The 27935-nt window shown below is 38.5% G+C and overlaps 6 protein-coding genes across 14 annotated transcripts; 4 read left to right on the top strand and 2 right to left on the bottom strand.

Moving 5' to 3' along the window:
• Position 1: 1 nt before the first annotated feature.
• LOC127259430 (uncharacterized) lies at positions 2-5855 on the top strand. Of its 2 annotated transcripts, none has more exons than XM_051286774.1 (18): positions 2-188; positions 348-481; positions 855-1051; positions 1381-1454; positions 1750-1836; positions 1946-2075; positions 2401-2459; positions 2540-2605; positions 2957-3027; positions 3155-3251; positions 3741-3815; positions 3920-4018; positions 4170-4313; positions 4401-4430; positions 4513-4572; positions 4760-4837; positions 5236-5389; positions 5482-5855. In XM_051286774.1, the coding sequence occupies exons 2-17, from the start codon at positions 363-365 to the stop codon at positions 5317-5319; spliced, it is 1470 nt and encodes a 489-aa protein (XP_051142731.1). In that variant the 5' UTR covers positions 2-188; positions 348-362; the 3' UTR covers positions 5320-5389; positions 5482-5855. The 2 variants fall into 2 exon arrangements, with proteins under 2 accessions (XP_051142731.1, XP_051142730.1); XM_051286773.1 differs by having other exon boundaries at positions 344-481.
• Positions 5856-6407: 552 nt separating this feature from the next.
• LOC127259805 (probable inactive patatin-like protein 9) lies at positions 6408-9424 on the top strand. The gene is made up of 3 exons (XM_051287416.1): positions 6408-7829; positions 7896-8071; positions 8690-9424. Exons 1-3 carry the CDS (start codon positions 6894-6896, stop codon positions 8757-8759), a joined length of 1182 nt encoding a protein of 393 aa, XP_051143373.1. The 5' UTR covers positions 6408-6893; the 3' UTR covers positions 8760-9424.
• A 1120-nt stretch (positions 9425-10544) lies between these two features.
• On the top strand, positions 10545-14005 carry LOC127259357 (DAR GTPase 3, chloroplastic). Of its 2 annotated transcripts, none has more exons than XM_051286647.1 (9): positions 10545-10820; positions 11099-11242; positions 11344-11460; positions 11936-12079; positions 12168-12254; positions 12544-12659; positions 13012-13193; positions 13349-13406; positions 13505-14005. In XM_051286647.1, the coding sequence occupies exons 1-9, from the start codon at positions 10653-10655 to the stop codon at positions 13626-13628; spliced, it is 1140 nt and encodes a 379-aa protein (XP_051142604.1). In that variant the 5' UTR covers positions 10545-10652; the 3' UTR covers positions 13629-14005. The 2 variants fall into 2 exon arrangements, with proteins under 2 accessions (XP_051142604.1, XP_051142605.1); XM_051286648.1 differs by having other exon boundaries at positions 10546-10796.
• Positions 14006-14073: 68 nt separating this feature from the next.
• Positions 14074-21997, bottom strand: LOC127259356 (uncharacterized). 4 transcript variants are annotated; one of them, XM_051286645.1, is made up of 7 exons: positions 20020-20374; positions 19879-19942; positions 18109-18537; positions 17931-18017; positions 17786-17857; positions 14875-15431; positions 14074-14767 (listed from the first exon to the last, which is right to left on the bottom strand). In XM_051286645.1, the coding sequence occupies exons 2-7, from the start codon at positions 19924-19926 to the stop codon at positions 14500-14502; spliced, it is 1461 nt and encodes a 486-aa protein (XP_051142602.1). In that variant the 5' UTR covers positions 19927-19942; positions 20020-20374; the 3' UTR covers positions 14074-14499. The 4 variants fall into 4 exon arrangements, with proteins under 4 accessions (XP_051142602.1, XP_051142601.1, XP_051142603.1 ...); XM_051286644.1 differs by having other exon boundaries at positions 20014-20373; XM_051286646.1 differs by lacking the exons at positions 19879-19942; positions 20020-20374 and adding an exon at positions 21885-21997.
• Positions 21905-22261, bottom strand: LOC127259358 (outer envelope membrane protein 7-like). The gene has a single exon (XM_051286649.1). The coding sequence runs from the start codon at positions 22109-22111 to the stop codon at positions 21905-21907; it is 207 nt and encodes a 68-aa protein (XP_051142606.1). The 5' UTR covers positions 22112-22261.
• Positions 22262-22885: 624 nt separating this feature from the next.
• LOC127259710 (uncharacterized) lies at positions 22886-27623 on the top strand. Of its 4 annotated transcripts, none has more exons than XM_051287253.1 (9): positions 22886-23039; positions 23498-23567; positions 23839-23998; positions 24146-24855; positions 25406-25579; positions 25658-25774; positions 26185-26364; positions 26575-26621; positions 27104-27623. In XM_051287253.1, exons 2-9 carry the CDS (start codon positions 23520-23522, stop codon positions 27423-27425), a joined length of 1758 nt encoding a protein of 585 aa, XP_051143210.1. In that variant the 5' UTR covers positions 22886-23039; positions 23498-23519; the 3' UTR covers positions 27426-27623. The 4 variants fall into 4 exon arrangements, with proteins under 4 accessions (XP_051143210.1, XP_051143212.1, XP_051143213.1 ...); XM_051287255.1 differs by having other exon boundaries at positions 22890-23034; XM_051287256.1 differs by having other exon boundaries at positions 22931-23109.
• The last annotated feature ends 312 nt before the right edge of the window (positions 27624-27935 follow it).

The raw sequence follows: 27935 nt of genomic DNA, 5'->3' as shown, positions 1-27935 counted from the left end.
CCCCGTATTTTATTTACTTCATTCATCAAAACCCTAAGCCCTAAATTGAACTCCTTCGCGCCACCATACAAAACTTGAGCAGAGTACAATTCCTACTCCGGCGTGATATTCGGGTTCGGAGGACATTGTATCATCACACTGAAAACGAAAAAAAGAAAACATTTAATTGTCACGATACATTATCTGAGGTACATGTATGAGTATGCTCTTTTCGTTATGCTTTGAATCCGTGTTAAAGCGCAGTCCTTAGCCCGATGTAGTTTAGCTATATACTCTCTCTCTCTTTTTATATCATGTTAGATTTGTTCTTTTTATCAACAAAATTTCTGTTTACATTCGAAAGGAAGGAAGGATAAGCGATAATGATAGCGGCCGTGTCTTGGGTTCCCAAAGGGGCGTCAAAGTCGGTGCCTGAAGCAGCCGATCCTCCGTCGAAAGAAGAAATTGAGAAAATTTTGAAGAGTCGACCCTTGGAAATACGGTTTGGCTTGAGTTACCCTGATCCCTTTCATTCTTCTACGTGGAGTGCTTAGTTTAGTTAGTATTGACTGGTTTAATACTTTTAATATTGAAAAACCAAAAGGCTGCGTGCGGGTGAAATAGATTCGTAGGAGCCAGTCATCAAAATTCTCAATTGAAATATAAAAACTAAACTATGAATACTGATCACTCACTCTCTTTGTTGGGTACCTTTTCATTCATCACTGCAGTAGACTGATAGTGTAGCTATTCTGTAGCTCGTCTTTAATAATTATGATGCTTATGGAAAAGATTTGATCACGCAATATGAGGCTATATTGTGTTATTATTATAATTTAGTGTTATATGCGAGTAATCTGTGGTAATCTTTGCAGTGAAGGGAGTCATAGTGAAGAAAATGATGAAACTATGAATGTTGATGATGATAACGATGAGGATGATGAAGTAGCTCGTGCATTATCCACTGCTGATGCACTTGGCAAATCTTCCAAGAGTTCGAAGCTAGAAACTGATGGCTTATCTGATGCACTGAAAGATCTGGACATGGATAACTATGATGAAGATGATGATGGTAAGTTTTTAGTTACTATCTTGACATTTTGATATATAACCTATCTGTGAAGATTCACCTTTCCATGAATATCCATATGGTTACTCATAAGGGTTTACTGGAAATCATGGTGGATATCTATGATGAGCATTGTAATTTTCTTAGTTACTTTCCCAACATTGTGATATAGAAAGTGTGAAAATTCACCTTTGAAGAGCTTGCATAAATATATGTGATGTTTATTATATGGGTCATTGGGTTTATTGTCCATGGTGTGTTGTCCTCAAACATGTGTACACACACGTGCACACATTTTATATGCTGAACATTTTTTCCTGAATGCAATTCAGGTGTTGATCTTTTCGGATCCAGTAACTTATATTATCCAAGTAATGAGATGGACCCTTATTTGAAGAAACAATCTGTAAGTTGACTGAAACTTTGGGTTTGTTTGGTTTTGTTTTGGTGTGTTTTGAATATAGTAAAAATATTAAATTAAAAGTTGTTTGATGTAATATAAATAATTATTTGATGTGATGTATTGGGGAGGAAACAAAATAAGTTACTGTGGATGTATAGGGAAAATGGGGCTGTGAAGAAACAACCAAGCAAACCCTTTGATTCTCTGGAGTTTAAGTTGCCATACATGCTACAATTCCATTCCTTTTGCTCGTATCATTTGAACATTTACTTTCTGTTTGTGCAATTAATTATTTCAGAGTGAATCTGAAGAGGAGGAGGATATCATCATAAAGCCAGATGATGCTGTCATAGTTTGTGCCAGGAATGAAGACGATGTTAGCCAGCTTGAGGCATGTAATTGTTTGTAAAGATGTGTTGTCAAAATGAATGTGAAATCCCTTTTTATTTATTATTTTTAATGTTTTAAATGTCATGATTTGAACCCATATCAACAATCAGGTTTGGATTTTGGAAAGCGATGCAAATGGTGATTTGAACATGTATGTACACCATGATATTGTTCTCCCAGCATTCCCTCTATGCACAGCATGGCTGGATTGTCCTATTAAAGGTGGAGAAAAAGGTAACTGAATACATGGATATGCTGACTTATTAGATCTGTAGAAATAATTAGGTTTGGGTGATGACTCTCTCTAACGGATTGTGATATATTCTTGTTAGTCCTTTCCTTTAATGATCTTATATATCTTCACTGTTTTTTCCTTTTTACTGTTCACATGTCAAACTTTATGCTTTAAGTCATAATGAATTCTCTTTCTTTTATTTATTTCTTTCTTTGCCCTCTTCTCTGCTACTTTATTTTCCCTGATTTATATTTTAATTTTTACCCCAAACTAGGACTTGTTTATAAATCGAGATTTTATTTTATTTTATTTTTTTGTCAACAGGCAACTTTATTGCTGTCGGCTCTATGGAACCAACTATTGAGATATGGGATCTTGATATTGTATGTAGTTTGGGGGCTTTAATGTTATATTATTGATCCCTTAGGTTACAGTGTACTAATTAATCCCTCATTGGCTTTAGATGGATGAAGTCCAGCCAACTGCTACATTGGGTGGGATGATTAAAAAGAAGAAAAAGGGAAAGAAGGTAACTTATGGTATTCAGACTTAAATGTTGTTAAGAAACCTAGTTATAAAAATCTCCTTGGTTGTAAGACATAGAAAGTGTATAAACTTTGATCTTGATGTATAGTAATTGAATGTGGATTGCTTCTCCTTTCTGATTTTTGTTTGGAAGAGGTTGTATGCCTTCTTGCATTGAACAAGCTGTTCATCTTGAGAGTTGAGAGTATGATAGTCAATAGTGATGATCCCTTGTGCTTGAAAACTTGAGCAGTAATATAAATTGTTGTTTCCTTAGGGAATACTAGCCTGAAACTCTTAGAAAGCTTGACAACATGCTAATTCTAACACAAATGTTTTATTTAATTTTGATCAGAAATCTGTTTCATACAAAGATGGCAGTCACACAGATTCAGTTCTTGGACTTGCTTGGAACAAAGAATTCAGGTATTTGTAAGGTCTTTGAGTTTAGTGCTTGGCTCAGGTTTCTAAGATGAATTCTTTTTTCTTTTTTTTTTTTTTTATTGTGTTTGTTAGTTTGTTTGTTTTTATTATTTATTTTGGGCTTCTCCAGGAACGTACTTGCTAGTGCAAGTGCAGATAAGTTGGTTAAAATTTGGGATGTGAAAGCTGAAACATGTACATCAACCTTCGAGCATCATACAGACAAGGCAAGGCTCATATTTCCAGTATCTTTACAAACTGGTTTGCAACTGTAATTAACTTATACGAAATTTCAGTCTTGCACATTCACAAGTCAAAAACAACCCTTTTCTGCCTGTTTTACTTCTAGAATATAACAATGAGTTGGTTGATGTTCACTAATATTCTGTTAGTAACTGAATCAAGTTGTGGGTTGTATTCTACATGAATTTGCTGCTAAACATTGTAAGAATACATTCATCACTCGTAGATGTCTTTCTCTACTTTCAAGTTAAAAGTGATAAAACTGACTGAGATAATGTTCACTTTCACTTGATTTTGGATCATACTCAATAACTTCTTGTTAACAAAAACATACAAAATGCTGTGTATGACTTATTTCACGATAATTACTGTTGTTGAAATGTCTCTAATGGAAATATAGGTGGTGAAGTTAATGTGCCGGTTTTTATCTATTTTGTTGAATCATGTTTGATGGTATATCATTTGATGCGCAGGTTCAAGCAGTTGCATGGAATCATTTTGCTCCTCATGTTCTTCTCAGTGGATCTTTTGATCATTCTGTAGTTATGGTACCAAACCCTTACACTCTAAATTTTATTTTATGCTGCTGCTGCTCTCTCTCTCTCTTTCTATCAATTAAATTTTCTTTTGCATGACCATTTTACTCATTCAGAGAGATGTGAGGTCGCCTTCGCATAGTGGATTTAAATGGTCAGTTGCAGCTGATGTTGAAAGCTTGGCATGGGATCCTCACACAGAACATTCATTTGTGGTTTGTACTCTGAATGTTGAAAATATAATTGGTGAATGGTTAAAGCTTAAACTCAATTGTGAAGTGGATGTTTGTGAGATCCCCTAATGTCTACCTCAGTCAAGGATGAAGTATTCATCACATAAAAATGCTATTCTAATTGTTTTCTCAGGTCAGCCTTGAGAATGGCATGGTTACTGGTTTTGATATCCGTACAGCTAGTTCTGATGCATCTCATCAGCCTAAGCCAAGTTTCACTCTCCATGCACACGATAAAGCAGTATGCGCAATTGCATATAATAGTAAAATCCCAAATGTATGTGCCTGTTGTTCCATTCTTTTACATTTTCTGACATTGCATTTATTTCTGAACTCACTTGGGAACATTAATTTGTTTTCTTAGCTTCTAGCAACTGGTGCAATGGATAAGATGGTATGCTCTGAGTCTCTTTGCCTTCGTTTGTTCATTGCTGGACTTGTTTTGAACAAGGTCTGCTGGCTTTCTTCTACTGCAGGTGAAACTCTGGGATCTTACAAATGAGCCATCGTGCATTGCTTCTCAAAACCGTAAAGCTGTATGCCCCCTTTGTTTTCCCTTTACAGTTTTTGGGAGTGGTCAATAAATATCACGGATCTTTCCAGTGAGACTTGGGTGGTTGGTGATTGATCTCAATCCAACCCTTCCCTTTCCACTGGAAGGTTGAAGATGGAATATGATAGGGTTACTGTTAATCTGTTTTCTTGTGAATGGTTTGTTGCCAGGGAGCTGTATTTTCCATTTCTTTCTCAGAAGAGAGCCCTCTCACATTAGCAATTGGAGGTTCCAAGGGACAACTCCAGGTGGGTGGTATCTTTCATACTCTTCACTTGAACATATTTTCGTCATCATAGAATGTGGGCCTTTCTGTCGTGTTCAGCCAGTACACATGCATTAGTTTGTATGTAATTATAATGCGTTTTTTCTCATGGTTTACCACGCCTTCTATCCACTTCTTTTCTTACTAATGTTGTAGCAATGAATTTTTAGTTTCTGTGGGCCTCTGTTTAGCGATTGCTTGATGGATGACTGTCTTCTTATTAGCTCGTTTTGCTTTCTTCTTCTTCTTCTTCCAGCGTTCGTGATTTATCTAGCAAATTGTGCATATTCTTCCATTTCAATCGTTTGCCTTGGGCTTCATTGTTTGTTCAATTTGCAAACGGATGCTAAGTACTTGGTGTTTTTGGCTAATTTTCTTCAGGTGTGGGATTTACTGACGGATGCTGAGATCGGCAGGAGATATGGGAAGTATGCCAACCAGGCCAAACCTCCAGCTTCTTCTTGACCCACCCACCCCACCCGAGTGAGATAAAAAAAGAAATGGGGGGAGGGGGGGTTGGGGATCTGTAATTTAAGTAAGTGGTTATGATATTGTCTTCCGTTTTTGGCTTGTGCATCTCATGATATCCTGACATGTAATAATCCCTGATTGTCATTGATTCGTCAGGGTCTCCCCTTGGGACAGGCAACAGCATAACATGTCTGTCCGACTCCAAGCCCTACACCACTTCAAACCTTGAAATGGCACCTATAGTACCCTCTACTGGATAAAGCTTCATCACCACCTTCCTTCCTTCCATCTCCCCAAGTTTTGTCTCGGAAACATGCATACACACATACATATGCAGTAATACTACTACTATCGTATTATTAGTTAGGTTTGTGTTTTTTGTCTTGTTGAACCCACCCTGGAAATCTTTTTATACTTAATGGTGTTGCTGTTGGTGGGTGCTTTTTATGTTTTGAAGCAGCGTGATAAATACATAAGTTTTGGTCTTTTGTAACTATGATTATTCTCTTTATAATTTGTTGTTGGTATCAGTATTGTTATGAGTAGGCTAGGCTAATAACATGATTCCCTAATCATTGGGTGGTTTTACGGAACTTTGAAAGTGGCAAGGGCAAGGGCAAGGGCACGGGGCAAGCAAAGCAAGCTTCCGTATAGGTTGGACGTCGAGTTATGATATTTGTGTGGTGTGTCAATTATTCTATAACAGCAATAACACAAAACGATCACATATTTAATTATTACAATAGGGTGGGTGTGGCCGTGACTGTGATGCATAAAATTTATTACCCTAGGAAGGACTGGAGTGGAGGGCTAGGGCTAGTGCTAGTGCTAGTAGGAAGTAGAGCCGTATTTCTCTCTCCCTTCCTCTTCGCCCGTCTTTAATTAATCAATTTAATAATGACATGATTCCTCAGTAAAAGCGCGTTTAATACACTAATAGAATAGATTGGATGAAATAACTACCATCATTATTATTATTATTATTATTATTATTATTATTATTATGTTGTATGCAGTGAGCCATTCCAACAATACAAATACAAATACTATCATCGCCATCTATCTATGACTACGCATAGAAATAGGCTCAAGTAACAACCATTGTGCACTCTACTCTAATCTAGTCTAGTTTGTCTCACTTTATGTTTGGAGTAGCACACCGTCGTCGAGTCCAACTGAGTGACGGGTATGTATGGTAAGTGTATATATACGGACCCCCACTCACCTTCCAGCACTCCTCTCCCCCACGCAGAGTGAGAGAGTAAGACAGAAAGAGACAGAGAGGTGCTTCCTCCCTTCCTTTTAGGAGGAGGAGGAGGAGGGAGGATTTGTTCTCATTTTCACGCCAACCAGCCATTAATGCCCTTCAGTGGTTAAGCGTGACCACCCTCTCTTTTCCCCTGTAATTTGTCCCCCAACCTATTCTATTCTAGGTCTCTCTACTCTAGCCGTGCACTGAATGAAAGCCTATAGATTGACCGAGTTAATTGGAGGAGAGGAGAGGAGAGGAGAGGACTGAGGAGAGTCATTGCAATTTGCAAGTGGTGTTGTAGTAGTAGTAGTATGTGATGGAGTTGAATAAGGTAACGATGGAGATTTTCTCCAGGCTGGAGCAGAAATGGTTGCACTTGCACCACTGCGAGGGCAAGATCAAAACACGTGTTCTCACCATTGACGGTGGAGGAACCACCTGTGTTATTGCCGGAGCCGCCTTGGTTCATCTCGAACACCAGATCCAAGCCAAAACTGGCGATTCCAACGCTCGGATTGCTCACTTCTTCGATATTGTTGCCGGCACTGGGATCGGCGCGCTCCTCGCCGCAATGCTCGTCGCCGATGACGGCGCTGGTCATCCGCTCTACTCTGCTAGGGACGCCCTTAACTTTATTGCTAGAAATCGAACGGCACTATTCAAAGTTAAACACGTTGGCGTTTTCCGCCGGCGGATGAGGTTATCGGGGACGAGCATGGATTTGGCGTTGAAGGAAGCATTCAAGAGAGATGATGGCAAGGTCTTAACCCTCAGGGACACATGTAGGCCTCTCCTTGTCCCCTGCTTCGATTTGAACACCTCGGCGCCGTTTGTTTTCTCTCGAGCCGACGCTTCCGAGTCGCCGAGCTTCGATTTCGAGCTTTGGAAAGCCATTCGCGCCACGGCAGCGACGCCGTCAATGTTCAAGCCGTTTAAGCTAACCTCGTGTGACGGAAAAACCTCCTGCTTAGCCGTGGATGGTGGGATTGTGATGAACAATCCCACCGCAGCGGCCGTCACACACGTTCTTCACAACAAGCGCGATTTCCCCTCTGTTACTGGCGTGGATGATCTGTTGGTGCTGTCGCTCGGAAACGGACTAAGCAGACCGTCGACGATGAAGCTCGGCCGCCACGGTGACTGCTCGACGGTGTCCATCCTAGGCATTGCACTCGACGGCGTCTCCGAAACCGTCGATCAAATGCTCGGCAACGCCTTCTGTTGGAATTCCAATAATTACGTCAGAATACAGGTAAAATTTCGCACAACTAAACATTACGCCAAACATAAATTGATTCTCAACGCTGCCGCTTTTCAGGCCAACGGCGAGGCGGAGGAAGCACTGGATGAGAGAGGAGTGGAGTCGTTGCCGTTCGGCGGCAAGCGGTTGCTGGCGGAGACAAACAGAGAGAGGATCGGAAGGTTCGTACAACAGCTAATCGTAACGGGACGGAGTAGCCTGCCACCGAGTCCGTGCAAGGAAACGGCCGTTAGGTTCGTTAATTAATTAATTAATCCATCCATTTTCTTGTGCCAGTTTTTTATTAATTTATTTCCCCTAGTTAAGTTAACTGTCTCTATTGTCAACTTTTAAGCGGTAGCCAATACAATAAATTACTATTATACTATATACTCATAATAAGAATAATAATAATAATAATAATAATAATAATAATTATATTATTATTATTATTATTATTATTATTATTATTATAGATGTTAGTATTATTTGCCAAGTAAATTACTCTCAGGCAGGCATGTGAGTAATCAACTGGAACCTAACGGTCTCTTATTTTTCCAACCCACAATTAATGCGTGTCTAGGAAAAACAATACTAGAGTTTGTCTGCCTAGATAGATATATATATATATATATATTCATTATGATGCCGTATATATTTATTGCCGGTGATTAATTTGATTTAAGTATCCTTGTTCTGCTGAATGTTGTGAGATCTTCTCAATATTGTTGCAATAATTAATATTGTGGAATATTTTTCCACAAGTACTTCTTGTTGTTTTTCCACATAAATGACCACCCACTTCAAAGCTTCGTCCTCGCTCTTCATTCATGATACATGTATGTTATGTGATAACATACTTTGTCTTGTAGTAATGAAGAAGTATACACAAGTGGAATAAAAGTACGATCTGGTACTTATATAGGTGGATGGAGGTGGTAAATTTTTGTGGGGCACAGAGACATACATTTATTATTTAATATAGAGAAGAGACTGAAGCTGTTGAGCTAGTAATATTATTTATTTCTGTCCTTGCTTAGCTTGGTTGCTGATTATGAATACATCATCAGGGGTGTGCCTGAATTTATGTATTGTTAGGCTAGGTAGAACATGTTTTAAGTTGGTATAGTTAATTGAATTAGATAGTGTGTGTGGGTGTATTAGCAGGCAGCAGTTAGCTGAGACATAATAAGGGGGTGTCTGTCTGTCTGTCTTAAATACTCCTATATTGGTATGGACCTGAACAAAAGGGGTGGCGTGTCTGCAGTATGAATGAATGAATGAATAGCTCTGTTTTGATGGACAAACGGGTTAGAAGAATCAGCAGCAGGCAGGTGGATAGATGAGATTTGATTGATTCATGGTGTGTGTGTGTGTGGGGTATTGGGCTTGCAAAAATCACCTGAGGCTGAGGGTGGACACAGATAGAAAAAGTAGGACTGATCAGTGATGATATGTGTATATATATATATATATATATATTTATATTTATATGAGGTGGTGCTCCCGATCCCGATCCCGGACAGTTCCGATGCGTTCTCCCTTACTACTGCATGCCAATTGCCAAGTTGAATTGTATTTGTAATATGATGACACATATTATAATATGTTGTAATTACCGTTGTTTAATAGGGTTGGATTGAATTGGCTTGGCTTTTTGTTAGGTTCTAGTGCGTTGTCTTCATAGAATTCATTCCCTACTCATATATAACCAAAAAATATATAGATAGATAGATAGATACCTACCTACGTATTCTATACATCATTTGAATTTGATCATAACAGAATTAATAATGAATAGATAGATTAATTATTTCTTTGATCGGAAATAGATAGATTAATTATTAGTCATATGTCGTCGCCTTCTGCTGAAGCTTCTACGTACAGCGCCATATATATATATATATATATAGCTTTGTTTTTGTAGGGAAAACATGCAACCCTTATAGTAATAATAATTTGATTGGAAAAGGAAGACATACAGGACAGGACCACATGAATATATATATATATATATATGTAATGTAATGGTCGTATATGTTGTAATTCATTATTGCTTAAAACGCAAGATGAGAATATGCATTGGTGAATACACATATAACATACATGCATACTTATCATCATCTTCTTCAAAATGCCGTTTCAAAAAGTACCCCGCAAATATCGATTGATTGATCCCAAGTAATATTATTCCTATCCATCCCATCATTCATTCATTTCATTTTATTTCATATCTGAGTGGAACACTCATGTCATGCCATGTGCTGACATCATCATTCGTTGTCTATATAATAACCTTTGATCCCATTTAATTTAATGGGCCATCTGCCAATTTCAAGCCCAATATTATTCATTTCCATAACTCCATTATGTACAGAGATAGATACATACATTATACATGCACAAAATATTACTGATATAAATTCACGATATTTCAGTTTAAAATTAAAATTGTACAAGATACAGTATATTCTTAATTTTATCATGTTTTAATATTAAAATTCTCTACTTTTTAGTTTCTTCCTTCTACCAAGCATAAATACCGTTGGAGGAAGTAACCAACAGTTTACTGAACCGGGTATAGACCGGTTTCGATTTCGAATCGACGGTTCCAAACTGAACTGATTGGGCAAGTCTAATTTGAATTGGGTTTGGAAAAGATAAGTGGAAGGACAAACTAGTCATTTCAGAACAAAGTCGGGTTTACAAATTTCCTTTACTCACCTGTCCTGTGCTGCAGTAGAGCGCGCTTCTCTTCATTCCTTTCTGTTTGAGGATAGCGGAAGGGAAGGCAAGGCAAGACAGAAGCAACCAGCCGTCTGTCTGTCTCAGTCGATGATGATGGCTGCTCAGCTTCATGCCTTCTCTCTTAGCAGCAATCCTTCAGCACCAGTTGCCGGAAACTTAATCAAATCCCGGAGCGCTGCGCATATACAGTCCGCTACCCTACCTACTTCCCGCCCTTCGCCAATCATCCAGGCATCATTTTGGAACCTAGTAGCAGTATAATTTATTTATTTGATTTTTCATTGTTAGCTACTGTTACTCCTTGCGGTGCACCTGTGTGTTACATGTCTGCCTAAATTATGCGGTGCGATTCAACTGACATGTTTTCCAGTTGATTCTTGGATTCAATTTATTCTCCGTCACTCAGTTTTTATTTGTTTACATAAATTTTGATCTTTTGCCCTTCTAATTGTTGGTTTGCATGTTATAGAGAATAAATATAAGTATATATATGTATATGGGTGCATGTCATTTTGCTTCAACTTGCCCTGCAGATTGTTGGTGGAAAAAGTTTGGGATCAAATGGGACGGATCGCTCAAAACTAAGTGGCACCTTGGACTTGGATTCCAATGAATTTGACTGGGTTGAATTAGACGCCAATATTTATCACTGGGCAAAAGCGTTGCGTCCTGTTCAGGTCAGATCTTCTTTCCAATGTTTTGGAACATCAGTTACATCTTTTATTGCAACTTGAATCTGACAGTGATTTCTGCAATTTCAATGGTGGCACTTTCATAGTGGTATCCTGGTCACATTGCCAAAACCGAAAAAGAGCTCAAGGACCAGCTGAAATTGATGGACGTTGTGATAGAAGTTCGGGATGCTAGGATACCAATGGCCACTAGCCACCCACAGGTTTAAAACTTTATTAGTTTTATATCTTGTGTTTGAAATATGAAATGCTATTGTAGTATTGCTTCTCATTAACATAGTTGAATTGAAAACCTTGGGCCTTTTCAGCTCCACTACATTTTACTTCTTTTTGTATATGAAGAGAATCACAGGCTAGGAAATTCTTTTATAGATAGAAGTTAAAGTTACTATTAGGAAGACTCTTTGTTGTCACTAAACTATGGCATGAACCAATGGAAGCTCTTTGATCACACTTAATTTTGGGGTTGGAAAGAAGAGGTTTTTTTTCTTGTATAAACTTTATGACCATTGTGCTCTCCAGGGTATCTGAAAATAATAAATAAACATAAGACTTCACAAAACTCTCACATTCCGCATATGGTATCAGGAAACTGGGGCTTTACTAATGTAGTTTATGTGTTTTGTCAAACGTAATGCCTTCTGAGTTTCTATCATTTGGTTTGACTTTGATGAACAGATGGATTCATGGTTGGGAAATCGGAAGAGAATTATTGTTTTGAACAGAGAGGACATGATATCTACTGATGACCGAAATGCTTGGGCTAATTACTATGCCCGGCAAGGGACAAAAGTGGTCTTTTCAAATGGCAAGCTTGGAATGGTATTTGAAGCTCACATCTTTATCATGTAAGCTATGCTACCAAATTAATACTCTACTTACAGTTGATGCAACTATTTGAGAATTTCAGGGCACAATGAAGCTTACTAGATTAGCAAAGACATTGGCTGGCGATGTAAACATCAAACGCAAAGCCAAGGAACTGCTCCCCCGTCCTGTGAGTTTCTCATGTTTCAGACAGTTTAGAAACTGGTTTGGCCAAACTGGTGATGTTTCCATAACATTTCCATCCTTGATCCCACATGCACTGTCTTGGTTTTGAAAACACACAATGGTCAACTATTATGTCTTATACTTAGAAGAGAATCTGTAGTATATTTCATTACCATAAATGTTCTATGAACTAATCTGCGATATTCCTCATTGAGTTCTTCTCCATGTCTGTACCCTGTAATCAGGAATATAAGTTGTTAGCTACCTGTGTGATATTTTACTCCTATATTCAGGTTCGAGCTGGAATAGTTGGCTATCCTAATGTTGGTAAATCATCTTTAATAAACCGGTTGCTCAAGCGTAGAATGTGTCCTGCAGCTCCAAGACCAGGTGTAACAAGAGAATTGCAGTAAGTTCTTTTTCTCTGTGGTCAAATATTAAATCCAGTTTCCTCAAAGATGATGTAAGCGTATCTGCAGTAATGTGAAAAGTTGAAAACCTTGATTTTAGAATTTGGATTCATTCGCTGCTCATTGATGATTGATCTAAAACTGCTTTATATCGACAAATGGTTGTGTTCATGCTCTGTATGATAAAGTATCACATGAGGTTTACTACTGATCTTTTGCTGTACTAAACTCATCAGCTATTATAATCTTTTCATGGAAGGTTGTAATTATTTTATAAACTGTAAATGTTGGATATAGTTCTGGTCTGACTTTACATATCTGTATTTGCTAATCTTGCATTTTGCTTCATAGGTGGGTTCGGTTCGGAAAGGACTTGGAATTACTGGATTCTCCAGGCATAATTCCAATGAGGATTGATGATCAGTCTGCTGCTGTAAAACTTGCCATATGTGATGACATTGGAGAGAGGTCTTATGATGTTTCTGAAGTTGCGGCCATTCTCGTGCAGATTTTGGCACGACTTCCTGCAGTAGGTATGTTGCACTTATCTCGCAATAGTTAAAAGTAGTAAGCATGCTAGAGGCATAGTATATATTAATGTGGTTTATGTGAAGCTACTTTACTTGCCTGCTGTGAGTGAATACGTTACACAAAACCAGAGTACATCTGATTCTGTTGTTGGAAACAGGTTATAAAGCAATTCAGGATCGTTACAAGATTGAGGCGGATGGCTGTGTTGGTAAAACGTGAGTTTGTTGGTACAATATTATCTGGCGCTAACCATGTTTCTTGTTCTTTCTTTCTTCATTGGTCTGTCATCACTTGACATCCATATAATATGCAGCTTCGTCCACAAGCTGGGACTGCAATTGTTCAATGGGGACGCTCATCAAGCAGCATTCCGCATCCTGTCAGATTTCCGGAAAGGTAAATTTGGTTGGGTAGCACTAGAGAGGCCTCCAAAGTAAAGCAGCTATACACATAGTTGGAACATATAGTGTGCGTTGGTCCCCATGTTCAAAGATGAATGAATCTGGGATGCAATGGCTGGCCGAGTTTACTGGCAATGAAGATGGCATGGCGTGGCATACTTGTTGCCAATTGCTATAGAGGAGACTACTACTGAATTGGACATTGGCAGCCGCGCTTTGATTCTTGGTTCTTGATTCCACTTCCACTTTCACCTCACTTTCAATGTAGTGTAGATATGGAGTATCACATAAACAAGTAAGGAATGGATTCATTCATATCTGAGCTACCACTAGACTTTCCAACTCCATGAGCTGAATTGTACTTACTTGTACATACACACCTATTTCCAAGTTTATATATTATGATTACTTCATGATCATGATTAATCCGGTTGGTTGAGGGAGGCGCGCGTCTGATCTGAGTACTGTGTGACAAATACAATTCAACCTCCGAAGTCCGGTCCCGCTCAAACAAAGAAATGGAAACTGATACAATGATTACAATCAATCAATGTGTGATGTATATGTTGGAAATAATAATGCAAATGAAAGAATAAGGGCATAACACTGAGCCCAAACTACATTCCACTACACTACCCTACCCTACACTAGTGACTACTAAACTACACACAAATCATCAAACAACAACATCATCATCATCAAAACAGGCCAACTGCCCTGCCCTGAAGAAGAAACCTATTTGGCAGGCAGGCAGGCAGGCATATTCATCCATCCATCCTGATTCCTGACAGTAGTAGCATCTTCTATGGCATTTGGCTCTGAAATATACATACTACAGAAATAGATCCACACGTGTTCTTGCGTAGATGAATTGACAGATAAATAAATAATGGTGTGTGGGGGTGTGTCATCTGGAGATGGAGCAACACACGGAATCATCATCATCATCATTGTCTTTATAAGTATAGGTGGTAGTGATTGGGATTGGAGGGCGTCCAGTGAGGAGGGCAGATGCAGATGCTTGTTGCCTCTTGAGCAGCCAACAGTATTTCTTGAAGGTCTGCACGCTAACAAGCAATCTGAAATCCATACTGAACAGGAACTTCATTTCTAGATTGTTGAGTTCCCTCGTGCTCACGCCTCCCACTCTTGCGTAGTAGGCGTTGTTGAAGAACCTGACCCATCACAAGTCACCAACAATCAATCACTCACTCACTCACCATTGTAGTATTTGATGTATGACCAAGAGAAGGAAAGAAAAGAGAAGGCGAAGCAGACTTACGCATCGTCCATAAACTTGGCAGCCAGCATGACCGCAGTGATGAGGAGGCGGTGCACGTTGAGGGAAGTCAAGACCAGGTTGGTGTGCTGAAGGAACCTGTCCACATATATCTGTGCCATCACAAAACAGCAAGGGCTGCAACACGAGTACTTGTAAATCCGCTCCATGTACTGCTCGATGCTCAGACAAGGAGCCGTCGACCCCTGGAATGCACTCACTGCTGCACCCTCCTCCTCCTCCTCCTCCTCCTTCATCCTCCTCCTCTCGTTTTCCTCAACAGCCTTCTCAAGAAATGTCGAAACAAGGGACAGAACCAAGGGCTTTCCTACTCCCACTCCAATTCCTATGTCGTAGTAGCAGCAGCCATCATTGCTTGTGCCTGTGCCCAATGTAACGCAATCAAGCGGGCCTAGGATCTCTTTCTCAACATCAAGCGGCAAGGATCCCATTTCTGATGAGCACCCCCCTTTTCTGGCATTCAATTCAAGCAGCAGCAGCTCAAATGCCGAAATTGGGGGCCTAGAAACAAGTACAAGTTGGGAGCTGTTATGCTTATGCTGCACCACAAAGCAAATTAAAGCATCAACATATGTGCGTCTGTCTTTCACAACTCCAACAAATTGCAGAGATTTCTTCAATTAATAATAATAATAAAAATAATACTTTTTGTCGGTTATGGTAATAATATCCCATTATTATTTATAACAGATCTATCCTCAACAGATGAACAACAACAAGTCGAGGAGGAACAGATGCATAGCTTATAGCTTGCTTACCGGAGAAAAAAATAAAAGAGAAAGAGAAGAGAGGATGAGGTCTAATGTCGAGAGAGATCAGATGTATGTGTATCTTTCTTTCTTTAAAAAGCCTTACCCAATAATATTAGTTAATATTAGAAATGAGCGATTCCTTCAGCTCAGGCCCCATTACTAATAAGAAGAGAATTGATCTGAGAAAGCAGGAAGGAAGGAAAAAGTAGATACCTCACCTGCAATTCAAATTGGGGAGAGAGAGGGAGAGATCTGGTCTGATCTGATACGAGAGTCCGCACCTTGGCTGCTGCTGCTGCTTATGTTACTACTACTACTAGTAATGTATTGTATACATGTGATGTGAAAAAGAAGAAAAGGGGAGGGGCGGATGTGTTTCGGATGAACGAGCGAGCGAGCGAGACAAGGAAGGAGGGTGTAGCGTGTAATTGTATGTATCTCCCTCGCCCTCTAAATTTGGCTGCTTTGCTTTGCTTTTAGGTCACACTACACATGGAAAATGGAAGCCCAGCCAGCCAGGAAGCCCGCCCCACTTCCTTCTCTCTTTGTCTTGTCCTTGTCCTGTCCTGTCCTGTCTTTGTCTTCTCCCTCTCCTTTTCTTCTCTCTCTCTCTCAATCTCATTCACTCACAGTGACACCGTACCACTAGTTACGTATAAATATGGATTAAGGAATGAATTAATGAATGAATGAATGTGTATCTCTCCCCACAATATCTGGAGATGGATACGATCAAAAAGTACTATTCCCTAACCATCTCTCCTTCCTGATGATGAGAGAGAGGGGGAGAGAGAGCGGCATCTACTTTTGTCTTGTATAGTCGTCTCTCCTTGCCTCTCTCTCCTCTTTTTCACTTCACTACTGCTCTGATGGACTGACTGACTGAGAGAGGGCCATCATATCATATTATATTATATTATATTATATACACCGCCACCGGGTAATTCAAAACTATCTATCTATCAGTATCATATCATATCACAGTAGTAGGTGCCAAGTGGCATAGTGTGGTGTGGGTTGTATGCAATGTGTAGTGTATATGCATGTCATGTAGCGGCAGCGGGGGGGAGTTGTTTATCTCAAGGAGATGAAGTGCCCTTCTTCATTACAGACCGAATCGATCACCCTTCTAAAACCGCGTATTAGTTGAGTAGGACTGACTACTAGGATATTTGCCTCCTGTGGCTCATGTCAATGCCATAGCGCCAGTAGGAGTGGGAGTGGGAGTGGAAGCGGAAGCGGAAGCGGAAGGAAGCTCAACAACTGATTAGTTAGTTACTAGTACGTTTAACATACCTACACATCATACATGCCATGCCCATCTATACTATAGACACATCCATTCACCAGCCAGACGTGCTTCAATCCAAAATACTAGTAATGCCATGCTTCTTCTCTTCCAGTGAAATTTCTTTGGTTGCTTAAAGACGGGAATTATTAACCAAAGGGCTCAATTAGTAAAAACAGTTTTTCTCAGATAGACAGACTGAGACACACACGACTCATGAGGAGGCATTAGATTCATCACACCACCCCCATAACATCCTGCATATTCACAACCTTGATTCCTCTTACACACGGCCCCCAAACTCAATACCCTGCCTGCCTGCCTGCCTACCTTTAAATCCTTCTCAAGACCACTGTTTACAATATTATCAGATTACCTACCAGCCAAAAAGAGTGAGAGCACCATCATCACATATGCAACCCAAACACCATTTGCCATCAACCCCTGGACTTCCTTTTCTTACCTTCACTCTTCCTCCCCTCAGACATAGCCGCACTCACTAGGCTAGTGTGAGGAGGTGGAGGTGGAGGTGGAGGTGGTGAGGTTGCAATACCAACCGTTTGAGGCATTAGACTAGCTCCTGCAGCCTCCTTTGCCCACACAACCACCACTTCCTTTCCGGCATCCTTCATCCGCTCGTACTGTCAACGATAAATAATAGTAACAAGTCAATCAATCTAAAAGATCTCTCTCATGCTTATCCTGCACACTTTCATACTAAATGTTACAAGCAGACAGACAGACACAATGGCGAGGGTATTCAAACAAATTATTTCTAAGAATACTCACAAACAGGTTTTAGATATCTAGTTGAAATCTCCACAATATGGAAAATAACAGATAATGAGCTTACTGCAGCAACTTTTCCGCGAGCATATTCCAACTTCTTGACTAGCTCAATGTTTTCCTTTACCAAAGCATCAATCTGTACAAGAAAGTTCAGATCATCATCTCCGCAAAATCAATAATCATTTCCTTGCACAAGAGCTAGACATTGCCTTCTTTTGTGAGTCCAAGTACAAGGTCTTGTAGTTTAGGTCGGCTGCACAATCATTGTCCGGGTTTCTAGGAGCTCGTTCAAATCCCTAAAGCAGCACTAGATTCAATACCATACATATGAAAAAAAAAATAAAAACCAAGGAAACAGAGAAATCGCAATCAAACATGGAATCTAACCTGAGATTTAAATTCATCAACTGATTGAACAAGATAGTCAATCTTTTCCATGAAGATTGGAGAACTCATGTCTGGAACTGTATTGTCTTGTTGAATCTGTGGTTCCGATCCCAGGTTTTTAACATTCAAGATTGGGTAGGTACTAACTTGCTGAGAGTGAGGTGCTTTTCCCTTATCAGTTTCAGAAAAAGTATGGCTTACAACAGGCATTACCGCTTTCACTCCACCAGATTGAGGACTTTTAAGTCGTTCAGATCGTCTAACAACTGTTCTCTTAGCCCCATTAGTTTCCTTAGCTTCTGGCGAACCATTGCAATCCAGTGGGGTATCAGGTCCCGCTGATGTAGCTTCCACTGAATGCATGCCACTAACATGTAAATGTGATTGCTTTTCTGCAGCTGGTGGCTCTGTAACAGAGGAGGATTTCTCCTAACACAAGCAAACACATCAACCCTCTAAAATATGTAAATGCAATTGCTTTTCTCTATAGGCTTTATCATTGATGGACTTCTCGTAACACAAAGGAAAATTGCATCAATCTTTAATTTTCCTTTGACATCTTCTTTCTTGTATTATTATCACAACTCTTACTTCACACAACAAGTACAAAGTAAATGCAGCTAGATATAGTAATTGATGAGATAAAAATGACCAAAAATGATTTCTATGTACCTTAAGAATGTGTTATAGGAGACAGAAGATGCCTGAGCAGAAAATTAGGCAAACAGAAAGGGGATGCTCACTAGCTCAATCACAGAACAATAGCATCAGCTAAACTAGAAGACTCTAGTACTACAATGACTTATCATTCATAGCATTTTTTTTTTTCTTTCCATTGCAGTTGGCAACAAACAATTATTTTAAAGTTGATATGAACATGTCCCCCAAGAGCACAAAACTAGAAAAATAAATACAAAAGCATGACACAGGTTTACATGGTTGACAAATTATTATCTAGAAAGAAATCTGAACCAATTCCTAGTGCTGAGTAGAATCAACAAAATTATCAATGGGAAATATAAGGCAACCTGTTAATAAATCCGCATATTTCCTCAAGTTTCTCATGATGAACTTAAGAGATTAAAACCACTGTATTAGAATCTATAACTTTATGCCTTTAGCTGTCCCATAAAGGGTTCTAAAAATACATGTCGCTATCTCATAAGGGAATATTCAACAAGACGGGAAAAAGTATTTAGCTTTCTACCAAATATTTTATTCATAAAAATGGAGATATATTGCAACGAAATTCCTGTGCATACAAAACGCAAAGCAAACCTAGGTCAGCTATCGAAGTCCAAACTAAGAACTTAAGAGAACCGAGCGTGGGAATCATCTCAAACTACAAGACCTAGTAATTGGAAACTTCCTAAAACAGGTGAAATCAACGCATCACCACTAGTGAGTATTTTCAAAACATTTACGAGCATTTTTGAGCGGTCGATGTAAATTTTCGAAATAAGGGGACCCCCGGCAACAGCTAGGGTTTGTGTCCAAAACAAGACGCGTTCTGAAGGTTCATATCACTACAAAATACTTCAAGGAAAAAAAAAAAAAAAAAGGTGAATTAAAGCAAAACTCAAATAAAACTATAAAATAATGAAAAGCAAATTTAGAACTTCTCAAAACCGCTTCCTGAAAGCCTCCTACTAAAATTTAGAAAACCCTAGTTTCGCCTCCACAGAACAACAATAGCAGCAAGAGAATGCATAGAAGTACAAGAGAAGCTTAAGAAACAAAACATCACAAGTGCAGGTGCATTTTGTTTACCTGTGGAGCACAGGCACTGCCCCTCCCAGCATTTTGTTTACCGCGCATACTCGTAGTCTGGTTTCTGGTTGAGAGGAAATAAGAAAACTTTGAAACGGCGGTGGAGAAGTATGAGAGATTGAGAAATGTTTTTACCCTAACTTTGGTCGTGAGTTGTTTATTAGTCCACCGGAGGGACGCCGTAAATCAAACACGAGAGAGAGAGAGAGATGATGATGGTGATAGTGATCTTACGAAGAAGTAAGAATTGGATTGAATTGAATTGGATTGAATGGGGTAAACGAGCGGCAATGTCAATGCAGCCACAGTCGGTCGCAGGCTGTCATGTGTGTAGCGTGAGTCAACACACATACTCTCTGCTCAGGCCAGCCTGACCCTGACCCTGACCCTGACCGTCGATATCGAATCTATTGACCGGCGTGACTTGAAATGAGTTTTCACTGTCCGTCGGATCCATCCACCCAAACCCTCCCTCCATTATTTGAATTAATACTGCTTTTCTTTTTTATTTCTGTACTCCCTCCCTTCTTGTTAATGTTTTATTGATTAGTATAATTGTCTAAAGATTTTGACCATTTGAATGTATTTTTAGGGATTTGTTATTAGATTAAAAAATAATAATGACAAGTGAAAGCATGTAAAATACTTTATTATATATATTTTATCTTCAATAATTCTACATGTAATAATATATTTATAATTTTTTTAAAAAAATAAAAATATTTTAATATTAATATATAATTACTTTAATTAAAATAAAAATGAATATTTTTAGTCGAAACAAGCAAACATAATTTTAAAAAAATTGTATATTTGAATTGGAACAAAAAAAAAATATTATATATACAAAAATAAAATACTACATTCCTCTTTTTTTGATTTTACATTTTTTTATAATAAATTAAAAATAATTATATTTAATATATTGTGAAAATCCTATGAGAAAAAAAAAAAAGAAAAAAAGTGAACTAACAAACCCTATATATTTTTTAGTAAGACTAAATACATTGTGTTTGTTGAAATAGAAAAAGAGAATACATAGGCACAACATTGAGATTCGACAATACAAAGAGAAGAGAACACACGAGAACACGACGCAAGTGTCTCCATTTGTCTGCCTGCCTGTATGTTACTACTTACTACTACTACTATACTCACAACTCCGACCAAGATCACGATTTTGTTGCTGAGCCTGAGCCTCTGCCTCTGCCTCTGCCTGGCAGGAGCTGAAGGTGGAATTAGACAGACAGACCGACCGACCGACCTTAATTAGGGAGTGATTAATTAATGCAAATGCAAATGGAATCTTATCTGTGTTAGAAAGAAGCATTTGTCCACCCGAGAGAAACAACACGGTTCGTTCCATTGCTGCCTATGGGCGGGAAGGAGGAGATATTCATGTGCGAACCAAATTAGGGACACCAACTCCAATCGACCTACCTACCTACATCGCTCCATGTCTTGCTAATTTTGGTTTGTGCTTGCACCAATTGAGTGACTCAACAGTCCGTCAGAGTCAGTGTAGTAGCGCCCTCTCATCTCATCTCATCTGTGCCAGCCACCCTGCAAGCAAGCTCTCTAAAGTCTGATCTATCTATCTCAAGTGTTTTAACACTATACCTATGGCTATGGCTGTGGCTATGAATATAGACTACGACTACCATTTGTTTCAAAGTGAGGTGAGGGTAGTATGCGGCAGAGTTGGATCTAACCAATTTCGTCCCTCAACACATTGACATCTTTTAAAGAACAACTTGTTGGTTGGTTGGTTAGTTCTGCGTGTGTGTGTGTGGAATTTAGTAATCATTTTTAATATTGTAGCCGGTGCCACGATATGATATTGTTTGTGCGCAACAGTGGATTTAGCTTTGCGAAATCAAAAGAAAAAGAGAACCAGAGTGATGGTATAAGAAAATTACTTAATTTTTATTAACAAGAGGTCAAAAGAAGAGAACACATATCAATCATGTCCGGTTGTCATCCAATTCTGGAGTACAATAGCTAACCTGCTGGAGATGGATGGCGATCATCTCCCTCCCTCGTCATCCTCCCTGTCCCTGTTGTCGACAGAAGGCAGCGCCTGATCATCCGGGTCGCGCGTCGGGTCGGATTTATCCATGGCGGATCGAGCCTTCTGGAGCCACGGCTTGAATGCGAGCTCTATGGCGAGCCAGCCAAACGCCAAGGCTCCGAGCACGACGGCAGCCGATTTCGCGGCGGTTGTCTTCGCCATGGTAGTAAACTCGTGCGGTGGTAGGGTTGGAGGTAGGGCCGGAGGGAGAGATTTGGGGCAAACGCGTCGCGGAAGGAGTTGTGTATACTTATTGGATTGGGTTGGGTTGGGTTGGGTTGGGTGACACTACACTACACTGCTCTGTACTGCCAACGGCTTCTCTTGATTTGATTGCCTATTATAATCCACATTATTTGGGTGTGATTTTTTATTTTTTATTTTATTTGAAAAATACTTTTTCCAACTTTCTGTTTAAATAATAACAATAATAATATGAAATAAACTCTCTTAATTAAAGATATTGTTTCATCGAATAAGGACATGTTTTTAGCATTTTTTTTTTATACTGTATCAATATTTTGAGAGAGTACGAAGGCATGTTTATCTGTGATAGTTTGATTTCATGTAACAAAATGTTAAATTAAAAATAATTATATAATATGATATAAATATATTGTATTGATTTAATATTTTAATTTTTTTAAAAAAAATTAGTATAATATATTAAATTAAAAATAAATATTTGATTTTATAATTTTAAAAGTTAAAATAGCAAAATTATTATAAAAATTTCATAATTATACACATTTATTCGCTATTTGGATAGGAATTGTAATTATTTTTATTATTTAATATTCATGCTTTTTTCAATTAAAAGAAATCAACTAGTAAAAATTTAAAAATATTATAAAAGGTGAATTAAAATAAGAATAATGAAGTAATAAAGACTAAAACAAAAGACACTAATCAAATGAGTGACAAAAATTTATCCAATAATATAAGAATATACTACTATTTCTATCGTTTCTGTATCTAAGTTAACCCCAAAAGCGTGTAATTCAGTTGGGATCAAGCCCACTCGTTCAAGTTGGAGGACATCGCCCAAGCTGAGGCGGCCAAGATTATCAACGAATTTCTAAATAGTTTGGTGATATTTATTTAGTGTCAATATGATCACTTGATTGCTCTCTCTTATTTCCACGAATTCCATATTTTCGGTGATATTTTGATCGTTTTACTTATTTCTGTGATTTTATCTTAATCTTTTGTATATGACCTCCTCCTTATGCCAAAAGTTTCAACTTCTGATGAGATGAAACCTGGAAGTCGCGCCGTTGTGATTTTATGATTGTATTATTCCAAATTTGGTTTTGACAAAAAGGAACATAAGTTTTAAGTAATTTTTATTTTGCATGTACGTTGTATTTGCCAAATTGCCATCTTTGATTTGTCAAAGTTTTTTTTTTTTTTTTTTTGGTGGTCGGGTGTATTGAGGGGTTAAGTATTTTGAACCCTCACTGTTGCATTTGCTTTCAGAATTGGTGAATTACTGTAATTTGAAAGATAAATGTAATCTTGTAGATAGTAATTATATGTTACTTGCAGATTTGGTTTGCGGTATCCTGAGATGGGCTTCAATAAGGTGTACAGGTTATTGCAAGAAATCTTTCCGGAGGTAATCCAGGCCAGGGTGTGGCATAATCTTTAATTTTGTTAGTAGCAAACACAAACTTTAGATCTTCAACTTTTCTATTACATCATAAAGGTTGCTGACCTCTGATCTTCTTGAAGATAGTAAGAGACTTTTTATTATGATATAAGCATATGATGAGCTACTCATTGATTCATTGTTCTTTTGAAAAATCTAACAGTCATGTTGTATTTCTGCTATAAATTTATTAGTTACTGTTTCAGTGGTTTTACTGTTGGATTTTTGTTGGTTACAGATTGATGCTCGGCTCCTTAGAGCTGTTGCAATTGAGCATAGCAAGGATGCCGATGCCGCAGTTGAAATTGTGCTTTCAGAGATAATTCCCTTCTTTATGGAAAGATCTACACCAAGCTCTCCTCTGATTGAGAACATGTCCATTGGCGAAACATTGCAAGGTGCCATTTGCCTCTAAGTAAAACACCAGAAGTTATTTTCATGGTCACAATCCCATCACATCACATGAACGCTTAGAATTCTAAACGGTGGAATTATTTTGTTAACTAATATCTCCTTTATGGCTCTACTTTTTTTTCTCTCAACAGCTCCTATTGGTGGCACAAATATTGTTCCTACTGTAGATGGCCAATCTTTGAATGCAGTGGGTTCCATGGGAATTCAAGATGGCTGTAATGTAACAGTTGGGGATCTGGATTCTTCTCTATCTTCCCATGATGCTGATGATGGGAACAATGAACCCTTATATGACACATACTACAGCCATTGTGGACAAGGTAATACTACCGATGGGGATAATGTACATACTCTTCAAACCAAAGAAGACCTCCAAACCAGTGATATCTTTTTATTAGAGAAATTACCAGAAAGTGAGAAGTTGGGTACCCAACAGGTGTATGATGCTGGTATAAGTCAGAATGTGAATATCAAAGACACAGTAGAGCATGGTCATTTAGAAACTGAAGCCAGCACAACTACCAACAAAGAAAATGAGAATGAAAAGTCATTGGCAGATGGAAACACTGCTGTGCTGGGGGTTGAATCATTGACTGTTGATGATCAATCAATGTATCCTTCCGAATGCAGCATTCAGCTGGGAGTGATTCGGGAGATTCAGAAAAGTGATTTAGAGGGTTTAGATGCAAGTTTGTCAAATGATACTGGTTTGCAGATGGAAACTGGAAGCTCTACTGTTAGCAGTGAGGATGCTAATTTGAATGACTCCATGTCCCAAGCTAGCCAAATGCGTATCATTGAAGTTCTTGAGCAAGCTTTAGAAGATGCAAAAGCTTATAAGGTGTCGGTAGTATTGAACCCTTATATTTGTTAATCATGTTGCATTGTTTCTGCATTTATTGAAGTATCTGTTGCTACTGGCTTGGTGTCTCTGAGGATTATTTTCTGCAAAAATGGTTTAGAAATTTATTTTTTGAAATGAATGCTGGCTCTTAAATTAAATCTGTGGATATCCTAACCTATGTCATTTTGATATAATTGGTGACAAACTTCCTGGTCTTTCCGAAAAGTTGTTTGTCAATTTGATGGTCTAGGGAAATAGACTCTTCCATTCTGCTTGAAAGCTGGTTGCACTTGACTGTTTTTCTTTTGATGATTTCGATAAACGAAAGTTTTGTGGTTGAGTAGATGCATACTTTCATGAAATGCTGAAAATAATTTCTGGCACTCTAGACTGGATGCTTTGATTGAAAATAATCCTCATCTTGGAAGTGACAATAAAAAACATGAGTTGTCAATCATCGCATTAGTCTGAGTAGGTCATTTGGATTATTGAATTTCAAATGAGACCTTCATTTGATGGTAACTATGATTATAATAAATTGGTGCAGACAACTGTGTCATCCGCAATGCAGCCTGTTATTAGCTTGATGAAAGAGGTGGAATGTAAAAAGCAAGCTGCAGAACAAGCCATGGTGGAAGCTGCAATTGGGGGTAATGACATACTTGCTAAGGTTGAAGAGGTTAAACAAACAATTCAACATGCAAAGGAGGCGAATAGCATGGTTGATTCCTACTACTGGTGTTTCAGTAATTCCTTACAACATACTTTATGCTTCTCATATCTTATATTTTCATCTTAGCATGCTGGTGAGGTGTACGGGGAGAAGTCCATCTTAGCAAGTGAGTTGAGAGAGCTTCAATCTCGTGTGCTATCTCTGTCCGATGAAAGAGATAAATCTCTTTCTGTCCTTGTTGAGGTAGTTTATCAGCAATTAGTATTAGTTTTGCCTTGGAAGCAGCTGCTGTTACATTTTGTATCTTAAATCAAACTTCTTTTCTCTTGCATGGCTTCCGGACTAATGTCAATTTCTAGTGTTTATCTTACTATTAATAATTGTATTGGTAATATATTCAGAATGCTTTTCATTTTTTATTTATATTTTTTTCACCCCACAGTTGCAATTAGTTTTTTCTAAGCAAATTGATAGATGATTTTCATATTGTTTCAATCGAACTGTATCTAATGCCCATAGAGCTTTCTTGGAAACTTAATTTGTGTAGGAATTCTTGACCTTTATCAAGCACAGCTCATTCAGGCTACAGTAAAGTGTAGGCGTGTTTGAATGATCCATTGCAGCAGTTTGAATGTTTGAATGTTGGCTTGCAGATGCATCATGCTTTAGAGTTGCAAATAGCTGAGGCTGAGGATGTCATCAAATCTGCAGAGCAGATGAAAGTAGAAAAGGAAAATGCTGCAATGAAAGCCCTTGCTGATGAGGAGCTGATTATGGGGAAAGTGATGCATGAATTGGAAGTCCTGAAACAGCAGGTGGAAGAAAACGCAAAGGTGGTGACTGCCTTCTTTTTAAAAAATTAGGCATTCGACATGGAATGTGTTATATGATAGGTTGTGTTTCCTCATTGCATTTGCCTCAGCTTGGCTAATTTTCCACCCAATACTTTATCACTTAATTTTTAATTTTATTTTATTGTATATTGTTTAGTTTATTATCTTATAATAGATATGGGTATTGATTTTGTGGCTGTCATGTTGCAGTTGCAGGAATTTCTCGTGAGCCGTGGACGCATTGTAGATATGCTGCAGTAAGTCATACTATATGTTTAGCATATATTTTTACTGTTCCTCTTCTTTTTAACTAATTTTACTTTTACTACTGACTCCATGATGACTGAGGCGTGGGTTTCGTATTCCAATTAAGAGTTTTGCTTTGTAGCCTATCATTTTAGTTAATGCTACAGTTCCAATTAGTTATTTATTCTCTCTCAAAGCAGAGTGACTTGCTTATTGTGTGTCATTATGTGCGTTCCTGCGGCAGCGGATTAGAAGCTGTAAATGCAAGGTTTTTCACTTTTCCAGCATTGAAACAGCTTCTCATGCCTTGCTTATTCTCTTAATCCAATTGTAAACTTGTTATTGTTGTTGTTTTTGTTTTTGTTGTTGTTTTTCTCCCTTGTCTTATTATAGTCATCATTTTCTACCATTTGTTTGTAAAATCTTATCCTGGATAATGATAGCTGACAAGCACCTTTGTTTTTTTCTGCCCCTTACCTCACCTTCTCTTTAGAGGAGAAATTGGTGTTGTATGTCAGGATGTGAGGCTGCTTAAAGAGAAGTTGGATGATCACATTCACTTTAGCAAGTCTGTCTCTAACTCAGTCTCATCGGGCAAGTTAGCTTACTCCCTTTCATCCTTGGAGGTTGAAGCGGTTTCTGATTCATTGGAGGCCACCGCCACCACCACCACCACCAAGGCAAAAGAAAGACATCCAAGTGATGAGCAACAATCAGATGATGATGGCAAGGCAGTTCTAGAGGGTGGATGGGATCTGTGCGAAAATGAAAATGATGACGCCTATGGTTGGGCGAGGATGGCTGCCTTGGGTTGATCGAACTTGCACTATATATATATATATATATCTTATTGGTGGTTTGGACTTGAGCCTCAGGACCCCGTTTGTTTTTATTTATTTCGTTTTTCATGAATAATCAGTTTCATAGCTTCCTGGATTGATTGCCTGACTGTCAATGTGGATTGTGGGACTTCAGGTGTATATATTTTATTTTGCTTGGTTTTGTTGGTTGGAGGTGGGCGCTGTGCAGTAGTTTGTTCAGAATTAGAATGATATCTACAGTGGGATTAGAATGAATTGATTTCCCGCGCGTGTGTGTGCGTGTGTATGTTTCAAAAATATTTTCTGGTTTGGTTGTCACGACATTGTTCTTGTTCTTTGTTCTTGTTCTTGTGAACTGGCAGAGCAATGCAGCAGCAGCAGCCTATTTAGTTTGTGTCTGCGGTTGTTGAATCGTCAGGGTGCTGTCTATTGCCATCTATCTATCTATTTATCTATCTATCATGGCTGTGGTGAAATGAAGTGAAGTGGAAGTGTGTGTTGTCA

Source organism: Andrographis paniculata, unplaced genomic scaffold (genome assembly GCF_009805555.1).
Source record: "Andrographis paniculata isolate CXL003 unplaced genomic scaffold, ASM980555v1 Contig60END, whole genome shotgun sequence".
In the NCBI taxonomy this organism is placed as follows: Eukaryota; Viridiplantae; Streptophyta; class Magnoliopsida; order Lamiales; family Acanthaceae; genus Andrographis; species Andrographis paniculata.
This window is presented reverse-complemented; position numbering and strand designations above follow the sequence as displayed.